Raw genomic sequence first — 13,426 nt, 5'->3', positions numbered from 1 at the left:
TATGTTTGAAAGAATGTTGACACAAGTTAATTTTGAAGGTCTTGAGACACATACTGCCTTTGAGCCTCAGTGTTCTCAGCTATCAAATGAGGGAAACACTTCACACCCCACAGGCTGACCCTAAGGATGGTGACACATTTTGTAAACTGCAGGTTGTCTTTGCAACTGAGTGATGTAGTTATAATCATCATAATTGCTATTTTTAGAAAAATAAGGTCACTCATCTGAAAATGGGTAAGCACCATATATATGGAGTATAAAATATACCCATTTTCTCCCAAAGTCTAAGTTTTGACCTAACTCAAAAAAGAAATGACTGTATTTTCTATGCTCATTGTGGGACCAATATGATCTGGAAGAAAGATGTAAAATTTAATTGCACATCTTAGAAGAAAGTAATATTCATATTTGATAAATAAGTTCTTTATAGGAGGGCATAGTTGGAGCTGTTGTCTTTAGTTTAATCTTGGCCTCTGCAGGTAACTTTTGGCAAACTATACTTTGTCTAAGTTGGATACCTAATGCTTGTTACTTTCAGCGTCAGTTGTCAAAGAAATGCAGTGCGCGTACCGTACAACGCCTGGATCCCTTTCACGTCATCCTTGGGGAGGTGAAATCCGTAGGGTTGCTGGTACTTATAAGTTGGGTACATCAGTGCTGAGGGGTCTGTGGAATGGGCCAGGCCCAGCGCATGACCAAATTCGTGAGCAGCAACAGTGAATAAATTGAAACCTAGAGAATATGAGAGAGAAAAGACAGCATCAACATAGAATTTTATGTTCAATATCTTCTGCCTTTACAGGAGAATTTACACCCAAATCACAGTTAGCTCATTTTCTTTTCTTTTCATAACTGGATTGTTCAAAGGTTGGTAGGTTATTCTGGCATTTAACTTGGCTTACTTTAGTCTAGTCCTTTCCCTTTTGTCTAGAAGGGGCTTGGTGTGGAGGGAGAGGCACATGCAAATCAGCCAATTTTGTTCATTGTCAATGATGCTCGATAAGTTGATTTATAAAAAAGAGGTCTAATTGGAGCTTATCTTGGCAAAATAATAATAGCGCCAATAATATGTAGATTTAGGTCACAAATGCTTTACTAGTTCCCTGCTATTACAACCTACTTCTTTTTATCCAAACATGTTTCACACTGAAAATTTTCAGATGATATGCACTATGTTCTGGAAATTTATACCCATCCTCCTCACGCTTCTCAGGAGAGTACTGACTCCTTCAGGTCATTCCTGAATGTCGCCTATTTCCAAGCACAAGTGAGAAACAATAAACACTGTGGAGATGACAAAAACAGAGCCATATGTTGAGGAGGGAATTGCTGCTTCTTGATATGATCTGCTGTGAATCAGAGGTCAGGCAAGTCTATAGCATGACTGAGAGTGAGTCTTTCCCTTATGGTGTTCCCTTTTGGATTTTTGGCTTACTTGTTTTTCCTAGCCAGCCTCCCTTGTTAAAGGGTGGCTTGGGACGTTGAACCTCAAGGTTTCATGATGGAAGCCCAGAAGAAGGTACAATATTTTCCAGGTTATGGTGAATTGTGCATATATACCATTCATTCCCATAGTCCACTTCTCAGCATTGTCGAAATGTGTATCTCCTCCCAGGCCTTCTCCAGGTGCAAATGCATGGGCTAGGGTCCCTCGAGGGCCATCAAATGGGTAGGAATCCCCATGATCTAAACAAGTAAAAAGAAATGCCAACAGCATTTAGTTCTTCTAGCAATTTGAGGGGCATAGAACATTACAGGGAATAGTCTTTTAAATAGCACTGATACTTCTCATACAAATACTAGATTTTCAATATTCATTTTTTTATAATAAGAAGTTCAATGTCACCTGACCAGGCAATGGAACAGTGGGTAGAGCATCAGACTAGGATGCAGAGGACCCAGGTTCAAAACCCCAAGGTCACCGCTTGAGTGCCGGGTTGCTGGCTTGAGCCTGGGATCATAGACATGACCCCATGGTCACTAGCTCAAGCCCAAAAGTCGCTGGATTGAAGCCCAAGGTTGCTGGCTTGAGCCCAAAATCGCTGGCTTGAGCAAGAGGTCACTCGTTCTGCTGTAGCCATGCTGGTCAAGGCACATATGAGAAAGTAATCAATGAGCAACTAAGGTGCCACAACAAAGAATCGATGCTTCTTGTCTTTCTCCCTTCCTGTCTGTCTGTCTCTATATGTCCCTTTTTCTGTCTCTCTCTGTCTCTTTCGCAAAATATATTTTTTTAAAAAGGAAGAAGTTCAATGTCAATGACTAATCTGTCAATTAGAAAATTAAAAGGGCTGTTTTATATTTCAAAAAGTAAGCCTTAAAAATAAAAAAAAATGTTCTGTTATTGTTTTCTTTGAGGTATCTGTTGATTAACATGTGGCATACTGTGAATTGTGCCCATACTATAGATTACAAAAGCAGAAAGCAGAGATGGTAATTTGATAGTGATCTCTTCCACTGGTCAGAATGTGAATGTATTGGTAGAGTGCAGCCTTCAACATGTGATGTAGCTATGACAGTGACAGTGAATTGAGCATGTGCGTGCTTTCTGTTTGTACAGCACAATACAATACAACTTAAGGAAGTAGCAAATAATTTCTGTGTAATTTTGATAAACTTTCCCGTGTAAAACTTATGAAAGTAATAGACATGTTTATAAAAGCCTAACTTTTAAAGCTTCTTATGTTTTTGTTTTATTTTCTGTATTGTATTAACAGTTCATTACAAACTTAGTAGAAAAGAAGGAAGAATAAAAAGAGGGGGATACACTGTTTTATTAGAAACCAACAAAGCAAAGATCTGGTGTGTCATTGCCAGGGTTAGGTGCAGCGTGAGTTAAATCCGGTTGTATGTCCCGGGGCACATACTGACATGGCAGCACATTCCCTAGTTATCTTGTCTTTTAGGGGACAGGGCACAAGTGTGAAAGATGTTAACTCCATTGTCCCCAAAGATGCCCTAGGCCACACTGTCCTGCCACTTGACTGGTGGTGGCCTTGGTCCTCTGGGAGGAGCAGGAACTGTCACAGACTATCTCTAAATGGTTTTACTCAGGACTTGTTTGATCTTTTCTCTCTTAGCTTCTAGCATGGTTCTCCCCAGGGTTGTCAGATTAAAATTAAGATCAAGACTTGAAATAAGAGGGACACTTAGAAATGTTATCTTTGGAGGGTGAGAGGTAGTGGCACTCACTTACCTTACCTATTAGGAACCTAAGAAGAGAAAGTAATCTAATGGGCTTTCCTATGTCTACTAATGAGACAAAATTTCTCTGTCAAGGGCTCAGAGAGCTTCCCCAATCACTGTGCAAAGTTAGGCCTCTAGTCCTCACTGGGTGAGTGGGGGATGGGCAGGTTGCAGACAGGCCTGGTGATTCCCAAGGTAGCCTGCAAGCGCAGGCAAGACAGCAACCCCACTTTCCTACCCACTGCTGCAGGGGACAGCTATCAGGGTCACCGTATAATTTATTTTCCTTAGTGACGATTCAAGGTGGGAGAGTCCTGGCTAATTTGGAAGAGGATATAAAGCAATGAACATCATTGTGGGAATGGCATGAGGTCATATGGCTCCTAAACAAAAACTAAATCTGACAGAATCAGTCCCTAATGGGGCAAGATCACAATGAAAACTGGTCCAGCCTACAGGTCAGTCTAATAAAGACAAGAAATGCGAGGACTTCTCTGGTTCTGTTTTCTGGCCAGATGAAGACCCTCACTTTGCGGTGCTGATCTAGGTCTCCGCCCATCACACGACAGTGTGAAGAAGGATCTTGCTAATCACTTGATTAAGTATGGTAGAAGGAATATTGCAACATTTCTCCTCTGGATTAGTAGACAAAATTCAAGAAGCTCCACAATACCTCCTGTTTCAAAAGATATCATAATATCTGCTTCTCCTGAATTTATCCTCACAAAGTTCAGAGGAACTGCGCTGCTCCAGGCCTGCAAGGCCATCTCCACGGCCTTGTCTACTTCAGCAGCAGCCATGGAGGACGTGTATTTGGATACTCTGTGAAAATAGAAGGAACATGGTTTTCTTTCAATAAATGCTCCTAAGCCAAGAAGCCAAAAATTTTATTGTTCGCATTAATAATGTTAATATTGAACATAACTCTACAATTTAGATTTTTTTTCCTTCAAAACAGTAGTTCTTATTTTGCTCTCATATTTGTTAGATCCCTGAAATACATTAAACAATGAGAAAACGAAGAGGAGAAATGAAAAAGTTGAGGTAATCTGGTGTTGAAACAGTTTGGCTTTCGTTGTTACTATAGGAATTTTGAAGAACAATACCTTGGGTTACTTAGCAAGTACCAAGAAGTCCAATTGCTCTAATGTGGTTTTAATTGAGAAGTGGTCTCTTTTTCCCCCTAAGGGACTGAAAATTTTCAGTTGTAAAAAATAATATGGAATTTGGAAGTTTTGCAAACTCTTAGTTCAAAGGCCATCAGGATTTCCCCATGGCCAAGGGGAAATCACTTTTCTCTTAATGCATTTTAAAAGAGGAAGTGTTCACTTAAACTGAAAAAGGCTGGAGTTCTTCATCAAGTCCTGGTGTGACAATGACATCTGCAGGCAGAAAGTTATAGTTTTCATTTTTTATTTACTTATTTTTTTAGGAGTGTAGATAAACAGTTATAGAGAGAGACGGTTGGTGGTTCTCTAGACAGGCTACCCTGGAGCCCAGGGGCGGGGCTTCTGTCAGCGTGTGCAGAAGTGTTGGGGAGAGGAACTTCCACCTGGGACCTGGGGTGGGATGGAATAACAGACGCAGAACGGGATGCTAGGTCTGTGAGAACCAACCTTGAGAGCAGGACTGAGTTTACAATTCTTTCTTTCTCCAGTTCCTAGTCCAGTGCCTTGCACATAGTTGGTATTTAGAAAATATAGTTGACAAATGGATGAATTAATGAATAAAAGCTAGTGGTTTTTAGAGCCTATGCAGTAGTTCTTAAATTTTGGGACCTATAGTAACCACCTGGGAAGGTTTTTAAATATACAGATGTGATCCAGAAATTTGCATTTTTGCAAGTATCCTAGGTTATTCTGATGCCAGTGGTACAATCTCAACTGGAAACCAACAGAGGTAAACCCGGGGGCACAAAGGAAGGGGCCATGTTTCACAGACAAGATGGTAAAAAGCTCAGCTGAGCACTGGAGAGGGAAGAAACAACATCTTTAACTTCAGGGTTGGGACCAAGAACTATATGTTGAAGGGGGAAACCAGGAAGACACTAAAAGGAGACATTTAGTGCTTTCAAATATGCCAAGCCCACTGCATAACAAGAATCTGTGATTTATCACAATTCTGTGTAGTTGGTACCTTACAATTCCCTCACATTATAGGCAAGTCAGCTGTATCTTTGGGCTGGCAGTGTGTTGGGCTATAGAAGGCAGAGACAGAGAAAGGAAGAACCCCAGAAGAGAACACAGAGAAAATCCTGATCCAAAGGTCTAGAGATTGATAAAGCAATAGTGATAATAGCTAATATTCTCTGAACACATACTAAGGCTAAGACACTCTTCTAAGCACTGCTTAATGTGATATGTCATCTAATTCTCACAACACCTTAAGAGTTCAATTTATGACTTATCAGGATTTGAGCCTAGTTCTGACTTCAAAGCTTATGCACATAAACATTATGATATATTTTGTCTTTTTAAATCCTTTGTTATGGGAAGTTATTCAGGAATCCAGCGGCTCTATAGACAAAGTACTAAGTCTCTCATGAGGGGCAGAGCATGAGTGGAGGGGTAGTGTGAATGTGTTGAGGGGGGTTGGGGCTTCCCAACTTATCACAAGAATATTATGCTTCTCCAAGTCCCAAATTATCTGGATCCCCTTGTTTTTGCTCTGCATATTCAGGGACTAAAATTCTGTGACACAGTTTATTTTAAGAAAATGATGAGAACCTGGTCAGTTAGCTCAGTGGTAAAGCATATGCCTGGTGTGTGGATGTCCTGGATTCGAATCTGGTCAGGGCACACAGGAGCAGCAACCATCTGCTTCTTTACTCTTCCCCCTATCCCTTCTTGCTCTCTTTCTCTCTTCCTCTCCCACAGCCATGGCTTGATTGGTTTGAGAGCATCGGCTCTGAGCACTGAGGTTGGCTCCCTGCAGCCTCCACCTCAGGCACTAAAAATAGCTCTATTGCCAGCATGGCCCTCAGTGGGCTTAGCATGCACCCACGATTGGGCTTGCTGGGTGGATCCCAGTTGGGGCGAATGTAGAGTCTGTCTCTCTATCTCCCCTCCTCTCACTTGGAAAAGAAGAAAAAGAAAGCAAAAAAAAGAAAAAAAGAAAAAAACACCAAAACAATGAAAAAGATTTCATGGGTTTTTATAAAATTTTCCCTTAATCATTTCATAATCACTGTGTGTTCAACACCAAAAGGATTGTTTTCCATAAGCGGAACAAATGCTTTGATTTTTGTGTGATGCTTAAGCTGAAGCCAATTAATTGTGCTAAGAGCTCCACCTTATGGACTCATAAACTTACAGCAGCTAACAAGTGGTCTAGTTTGGGCTCTCATTTGATGGCAGGGACTAACCGGTGTCCTGGTACAGTTTATTTATTTATTTTATTTTTAAAGTTTTATTTATTAACTTGAGAGAGAGAGAGAGAAAGAAAGAGAGAGAAAGAGAGAAAGTGGGGAGAGAAGCAGGAAGCATCAATTCATGGTAGTGGCTTCCTGTATGAGCCTTGACTGGGCAAGCCTAAGGTTTCGAACCCACGACCTCAGTGTTCCAGGTCCATGCTTTATCCACTGCACCACCACAGGTCACACATTGGTACAGTTTAACAACCAGCTCTAAGCCAAGGATTTTTAATTGGTAGTGTTTCCAGATTTTCTTATAGTAAATATGCTCCTTGTGGTTAATTTCAAGTTACCAACTTGCCACCAGGAAACACCAAGTTGGGAAGAATTGAGCAATGACATCATTTACAACATATCAATAAAATAGATGTAAATGACTTTCTGAATATCGATAAATGCAGTATAATAACTAGAAAGCAATCTTATGATTACCCTGTTTTTAATATAACTTATTTAATTTTAAGTTTATATAATTCATTTTTTTATTTTTATTTTTTTTAGGGATCAGGGAGAGACAGGAAGGAACATTTGAGCTGCTGGGAAAATCGAGCCTGCAACTTCCGTGCTCCAGGCGACGCTCCAACTGAGTCATGCGGTCAGGGCTTAATTTAGGTTTTAATAACGGTTTTGTTTAGCAACCAGCTCACAAAATTCTTGGAAACTTAATAACTGGCTGCAAAACTGCACAACATTTAAAGATGGACTCTTGTGAACTGTTAGTAGTAGCCAGCTCCAGCATTCCACCGCTGGGACTATTGTGATAGCCCAGCCTTTTTCTGTGCCTAGATATCGACTAGATGTGCTCATTTGCACAACGAAAGCAGATCCAGATCCTGGTCCGGCTTTCCACTGCCCTTGATTAAAGTCCACACTGCCTGTCATCCTCTCGTCCTAGCTGCCCTCCCCCTCACTGCCTGCCGTCTGCTCCTCCACTGGCACTGCTCACGGCCCTGCCTCGCACACACCACATTTTGCGGTTGTTTGCTTGGTCTGCTTTTCCACCTAGAAAACCCCTATATTTGCGAGGCCTGGGGCAAAAGCTAGAAATGTGGGCTTTCCTTCTTTTTGAATGTCACCTGTGTCTAGCATGAGAAAGGCCCATAGGTCCACACGCGGTGGGGTTGGAAACAGGCACGGTGGATGGTCCAACCCAGGCGGACCTGCGAAAGAGGCCTGCGCTGGCCCCAGAAATGAGACCAGGCTGCTGGGAAGGAATTTTTGTGTGATGGCCAGAGCACAGAGAGAATGTAGGTTCTGGTTGGGCATGCTCCCCCGGGCTGCACAGAGTCCTTGCTTTGGGCAGGAGGAGGCCAGATAATGACCAGGGAGGTGGAGAGGCATAAGGTGGGGTAAGTGGCTAAGGGCTGATGCATAAAGGACAAATGATCTCCAACATTGCCTATAGTAAATACTTACTAAGTCATTAATAAATGACTTTTTAAATACATGAAAACAATTTATTGATAGGTGAGTTTTAGCATATATCCTTCTGATTGAACAGATTGTTTTAAGAATACTGGCTCATTCTATCAGGTTGATAACACTAGCCTAGATTATTTTTCTTTAAAAATAACGTGTTGTCCCTGGCCGGTTGGCACAGTGGTAGAGTGTCGGCCTGGTGTGCAGGAGTCCAGGGTTCGATTCCCAGCCAGGGCACAAAGGAGAAGCACCCATCTGCTTCCTTCCTCTCCTTCCTCCCACTCTCCTTCCTCTTTGTCTCTCTCTTCCCCTCCCGCAGACAAGGCTCCATTGGAGCAAAGTTGGCCGGGGTGCTGAGGATGGCTTCATGGCCTCTGCCTCAGGCGCTAGAATCGCCCCTTGGTGGGCATGCTGGGTGGATCCTGGATGGGCACATGCGGGAGTCTGTCTGACTGCCTCCCGTTTTCAACTTCAGAAAAATACAAAAAAGAAAAAAAATAATGTGTTGTGAAATTGTAATACCTAAGATGGTCAGCCCATTATTACAATAATCCTGAGAAGATATTTTCTAGTGAATTCTCTATTATCTACAGATTGGACTTAAAATTCTTATTCTATCTTGTGGTTGTGATGAATCATGATATTTGTACAGATCAGAAGGAAGATTTTTCTTTTTTTTTTTAAAGAGAAGAAGGTGTTTCCAAATTTGGAAAGGCTCAGATCTTATTACCTGTACGTCAAAGTATCTTTTTTCCATTTGGGTTCTCCTGGGAAGAGGCGGTAGTTTGCCACATCTGGGACTCCACAGCGAGGCCTCTTGATCACATCCATTGTGGTCCGGTCTAACTTCCCAGTGACTTGGAGGCCAAAGAATGCTTGGAGCTCCTTAATCTTCTTCACTATGGAATTGCTTCCTCGTGCAACCATGTCACCAACCTGATGCCCTCCTCTCTTTGTGTAATACTTGTCAAGATATGCCTGAAATGGAGAGGCAGGCTAACACATCTACAGCACAGTTTCTTGGAAATTCTCTTGTTCAGGTAATATTTTCTGAGCATATGAAAAAGAGTGTGTATATTTCCATTTTTGAAAAAAAATTTAGACACATTTGCATAGGTAAAATTTAGAGAGATATACAGTATGTCAGATTATTAACAGTGATTATCTTTTGGTAATGACAATTTTAGCTTGTTTATTTATTCATTTATCTATTTTTTGCTCACCTACATTTTATAGCTTTTCTACAATGAAGAGGTCTTGTAAGAGAGAAAAATAATGGAAGGAAAATGAACATGTTTTCCCCATGAATAATTTATTTGTCTTTGATATCTGTACTCAATTTGCAGAACAGACTCTCCTGTTCTCGAATGAGCAGTTATTGGTATCATGTTTTACACACCAGTGTTTTTAACCTTCAGAGACATTATATTCCAGCCCTGATTTTATACAAGGGCAGAGGCTCAGTCTTATTCCCTACAGGTGTGTTCAGTATGTGGCCTTGGACGTTTCCAGGGGGCAGGTTTCCTGGGACAGGCTCTTTGTCCCTTGAGACAAGTAACATTAATCATACATTATAGAGCTTTTATTTGCAGATAAAGGTTTAAGCCTCTAATATATCATTCAAAATACTTTTCTATGACTGCTTAGGTGAAGTGAGTGAGGCTGAGTCATGCAAACGCAGGATCAGAACCAGTTGTTGACCCAGGAATTTACTCGCCCAACTTATTTCAGGAAAATAAACAAAGAGCAGTTAAAGATTTATATATACATTTTTATTATATATAAAATTTTATATTTATATATTGCATGTAAGGTATTTTTATTGTATATAAATAGTATTTATAAATTACATTAACTATATATATTCTACATGAATTATATAGACTTTTATTTATATGCTATATATGCATATTTATATGTGTAAATAATAAAACATTAACAACAATCTTAATGTCTAACAATAGGAAATTTGTTAGATACTTGTATAGTATTATATACTCATGTGAAGTAATACTAGACTTAAAGGTCATATACTGTCCAGCGTAACACTATCTTCATAGAATGAGTTTGGAAGTGTTCTTTTCTCTTCAATGTTTGGAAATAGTTTAAGAATGATAGGTATCAATTTTGTTGAAACGTTTGGTAGAATTCAACTTTGAAGCCATCTGGCCCTAGATTTCTATCTGTTGGGAATTTGATTATTGCTTTAATTTCATTACTTGTAATTGGTCTGCTTAGACAGTCTATACTTTTCTGGTTCAGTCTTGGAAGGTTATATGCTTCTAGAAATATATCCTTTTTTTTTTAAGATTGTCAAATTAGTTGGCATATAATTGTAGTATTCTTTAATGATTCTTTGTATTTATGTGGTGTCAGTTGTTACTTCTCTTTCATTTATCATTCTATTTATTTGGGCTGTTTCTTTTAAAAATTTTTTAAAGTTCTTTTTTTAAGTGAGAAGAGGGGAGATACAGAGACAGACTCCCACGTGCATCCCGACTGGGATCCTCCTGGCAACACCTATCTGGAGCCGATGCTCAAATCAATCAAGCTATCCTCAGCACCTGGGGCTGTCACTGGAACCAACTGAGCCACTGGATGTGGGAGTGGAAGAGAGAAAGAGAAGGGGGAGAAGGAAGGGAAGAGAAGCAGATGGTCACTTCTCATCTGTGCCTTGATCAGGGATTGATCCCGGGATGTCCACACACCAGGCAGACACTCTTTATCCACTGGGCCAGGCGGCTAGGGCCCTTTTTTCTTCTTGATGAGTTTAGCTAAAGGCTTGTCAATTTTATCTTTTCAAAGAACCAGCTCTTGGTTTCTTGGCTTCCTTCCTTCCTTCCTTCCTTCCTTCCTTCCTTCCTTCCTTCCTTCCTTCCTTCCTTCCTTCCTTCTTTCCTTTCTACCTTCCTTCTTTCCTTCCTTCCTCCCTTCCATTTCTGTTTCTTCTCTGATCTTATTTCCTTCCTTCTGTTTACTTTGGGTTTTGTTTGTTACTCTTTTTCTAATTTGTTTAGGTATAAAGTTAGATTGTTTATTTGGGATTTTTCTTTTTCTTGAGGTAGGCCTGTATGGCTATGCACTGTTCTTTAAAAAAGTATCAGATGTTCTGAGAGCCTAACTTATTTGGGAAATCTTGTAAAAGTTATTGATAAGTTTTCAGCATACTTTTTAGGCTCAAGTGTTCAATTAGGCAAATAGATGTACACTTAGAATTGCATTTGTGTTCATTCTAACACCCAATTGGGACACTGGGTCAAAGATTTCAGGAATCATAAGAATGATAATATTTGTCCTTCTTCCCTTCTCACTTCCCCATTGTTAAAGTCACAGAGTTTAGGGTTCAAGTAGTCCTCTCTCCATTTCTCTTTCAATGTTTGATAGATAAAAATAATAGTGTCCTAGAGGGTCTGTCTCAGCATGCCAGTGGCCTAGGTCTTAACTCCTCATTCACTGTACTTCCCTACTGTCTTTCCTAAGAATTAAAAGTTTAAAACTCAGAGTTAAATATGCTTCGACACAAGGTGAAGTTCAAGATATGTTTTTTTTGGCCCTGGCTGGTTGGCTCAGTGGAAGAGCACTGGCCAGGTGTTTCTTCTATATTTCTTTCTACTTTGCCTAAGTCACAGAAACGGAGTTGTGAGAACTTTTGATTCTGTGTGATAGATCCTAGGTTCTAGGAAGTTTGAGACTATTCCTTTAAATTCTTTTGATTTCAGCTTTCTCATCTATAAAATAGGGTTGGTATCCCTCCTAATGGTCACAGCAGTGTGAGGATCCAATAAAATCCATACTATGAAAAATGCTTTTAAATGTATCAGAAGATACATTTTACTCATTAATTTCACTTCTGGAAGTCTATACTGAAAAATAATCCATTAGATTAGGCTGATGTACAAAGGTGTTTATAGAAACAGTATTCATATGGAAATAATGTGTCCAACAAAAGAAATCATTAAGTTAAAACTCATTTATATAATAGAATATTTGTAATTCTTCAAAGTGATGTTCAAAAAATAGTAGAAAAATAAAAAATCTTTTTGATATTTACTGAGAAAGGTAGGAAGCAAATATAATAACAATTAAAATATATCTTGGCCCTGGCCAGTTGGCTAAGTGGTAGAGCATTGGCCTGGCATGGGCATGTGGAAGTCCCAGGTTCGATTCCTGGCCAGGGCACACAGGAGAAGCACCCATCTTCTTCTCCACCCTCCCCCCTCTCCTTTCTCTCTTCCCCTCCCACAGCCAAGGCTCCATTGGAGCACTGTTGGCCCAGGTGCTGAGGACGGCTCCATGGCCTCCACCTCAGGTACTAGAATGGTTCCAGTTGCAACAAAGCAATGCTCAGATGGGCAGAGCATTACCCCCTAGTGGGCATGCCAGGTGGATCCCTGTCCCACGCATGCGGGAGTCTGTCTCTGCCTCCCTGCTTCTCACTTCAGAAAAATACCAGAAAAAAATCTTACCATATGATTTCACTTATCTATTTTGTTTGTTAGACAAACAAAATAAACTAACAAAATAGAACAGACTCATAAATAGAGAACAGACTGACAGCTGTCAGAGGGGATGGGGGTTGGGGGCTGGGTGGAAAAGGTGAAGGGATTAAGCAATGAAAAAAACTTCTAGACAAGACAATAGTGTAAGAATTGCAAGTGGGAATGGGAGGGTGGGCAGAGGTGGAGGAGGGTAGAGGGGGATAGCTGGTGATGGAGGGAGACTAGACGTGGGGTGGTGAAGACACAGTGCAGTATACAGATGATGTAGAATTGTGCATCTGAAATTTACATAATTTTACTAACCAATGTAGCCCCAACAAATTCAATTAAAAATTTCTAAAAATATCTTTATACACAGAAAATAAAATAGTAGTAAAGACACCTGAATTTAACAATTTGTATTTGGAAGATTTTTATTTTCTTTAATTTTGAGAATTTTGAGTTATAATAATGTGATAATGAAAAGTTATATTATCTTTAAGGACAGTTTAACAACTTGCTTTAAATGTTATATTGATATCACTAATTTCTATAAAATAAATAAAATGTAGAATAAAGCCCTGAATTAAGATTATTTTATCATCACACTTTTTGAAGCCTATATGTTCACCACTAAATCAAAATTTAAAGGCTATAAGTGGGCATTAAATAAAACAACTAGACCTGATCATCTTTTCAAGTGTAGATTATTGTGTTTGTGGGTTTGAGAAGAAGCATATGGTATTTGGAAATGTTGCCTGTTTTGTGTTTCCAGACACAATGTAGCTTCCTCAGAGAAGCCTTCCTGGACTACCCAGGTGAAGATGACCCCGACTGTACCAGTTACTCTATCAACTTGGTTAATTTTTTTCCAATATCACTCATCCCTTTCTGAAATAATTTTGGATATTTGTCTATTGACTACTTGTCA

The 13,426-nt window shown here is 39.9% G+C and overlaps 1 protein-coding gene and 1 long non-coding RNA gene across 3 annotated transcripts in view; one reads left to right on the top strand and one right to left on the bottom strand.

Annotated features, from left to right (window-relative positions):
* The window catches only part of LOC136316005 (uncharacterized), a 159,761-nt gene that overhangs the window by 20,680 nt on the left and 125,655 nt on the right, over window positions 1-13,426 (top strand). The window lies entirely within an intron of this gene.
* The window catches only part of MMP20 (matrix metallopeptidase 20), a 47,745-nt gene that overhangs the window by 32,040 nt on the left and 2,279 nt on the right, over window positions 1-13,426 (bottom strand). The window contains exons 2-5 of the mRNA XM_066247706.1: window positions 8,748-8,995; window positions 3,860-4,008; window positions 1,561-1,686; window positions 571-732 (exon numbers count right to left, since the gene is read on the bottom strand). Of these exons, the coding sequence (XP_066103803.1) occupies window positions 571-732; window positions 1,561-1,686; window positions 3,860-4,008; window positions 8,748-8,995 (685 nt within the window). The remainder of the gene's footprint in view (window positions 1-570; window positions 733-1,560; window positions 1,687-3,859; window positions 4,009-8,747; window positions 8,996-13,426) is intronic.

The sequence above is a fragment of the Saccopteryx bilineata genome, chromosome 1, assembly GCF_036850765.1.
Source record: "Saccopteryx bilineata isolate mSacBil1 chromosome 1, mSacBil1_pri_phased_curated, whole genome shotgun sequence".
In the NCBI taxonomy this organism is placed as follows: domain Eukaryota; kingdom Metazoa; phylum Chordata; class Mammalia; order Chiroptera; family Emballonuridae; genus Saccopteryx; species Saccopteryx bilineata.
The sequence above is the reverse complement of the archived record's forward strand: the minus strand, read 5'-3'. Positions and strand labels throughout refer to the sequence as shown.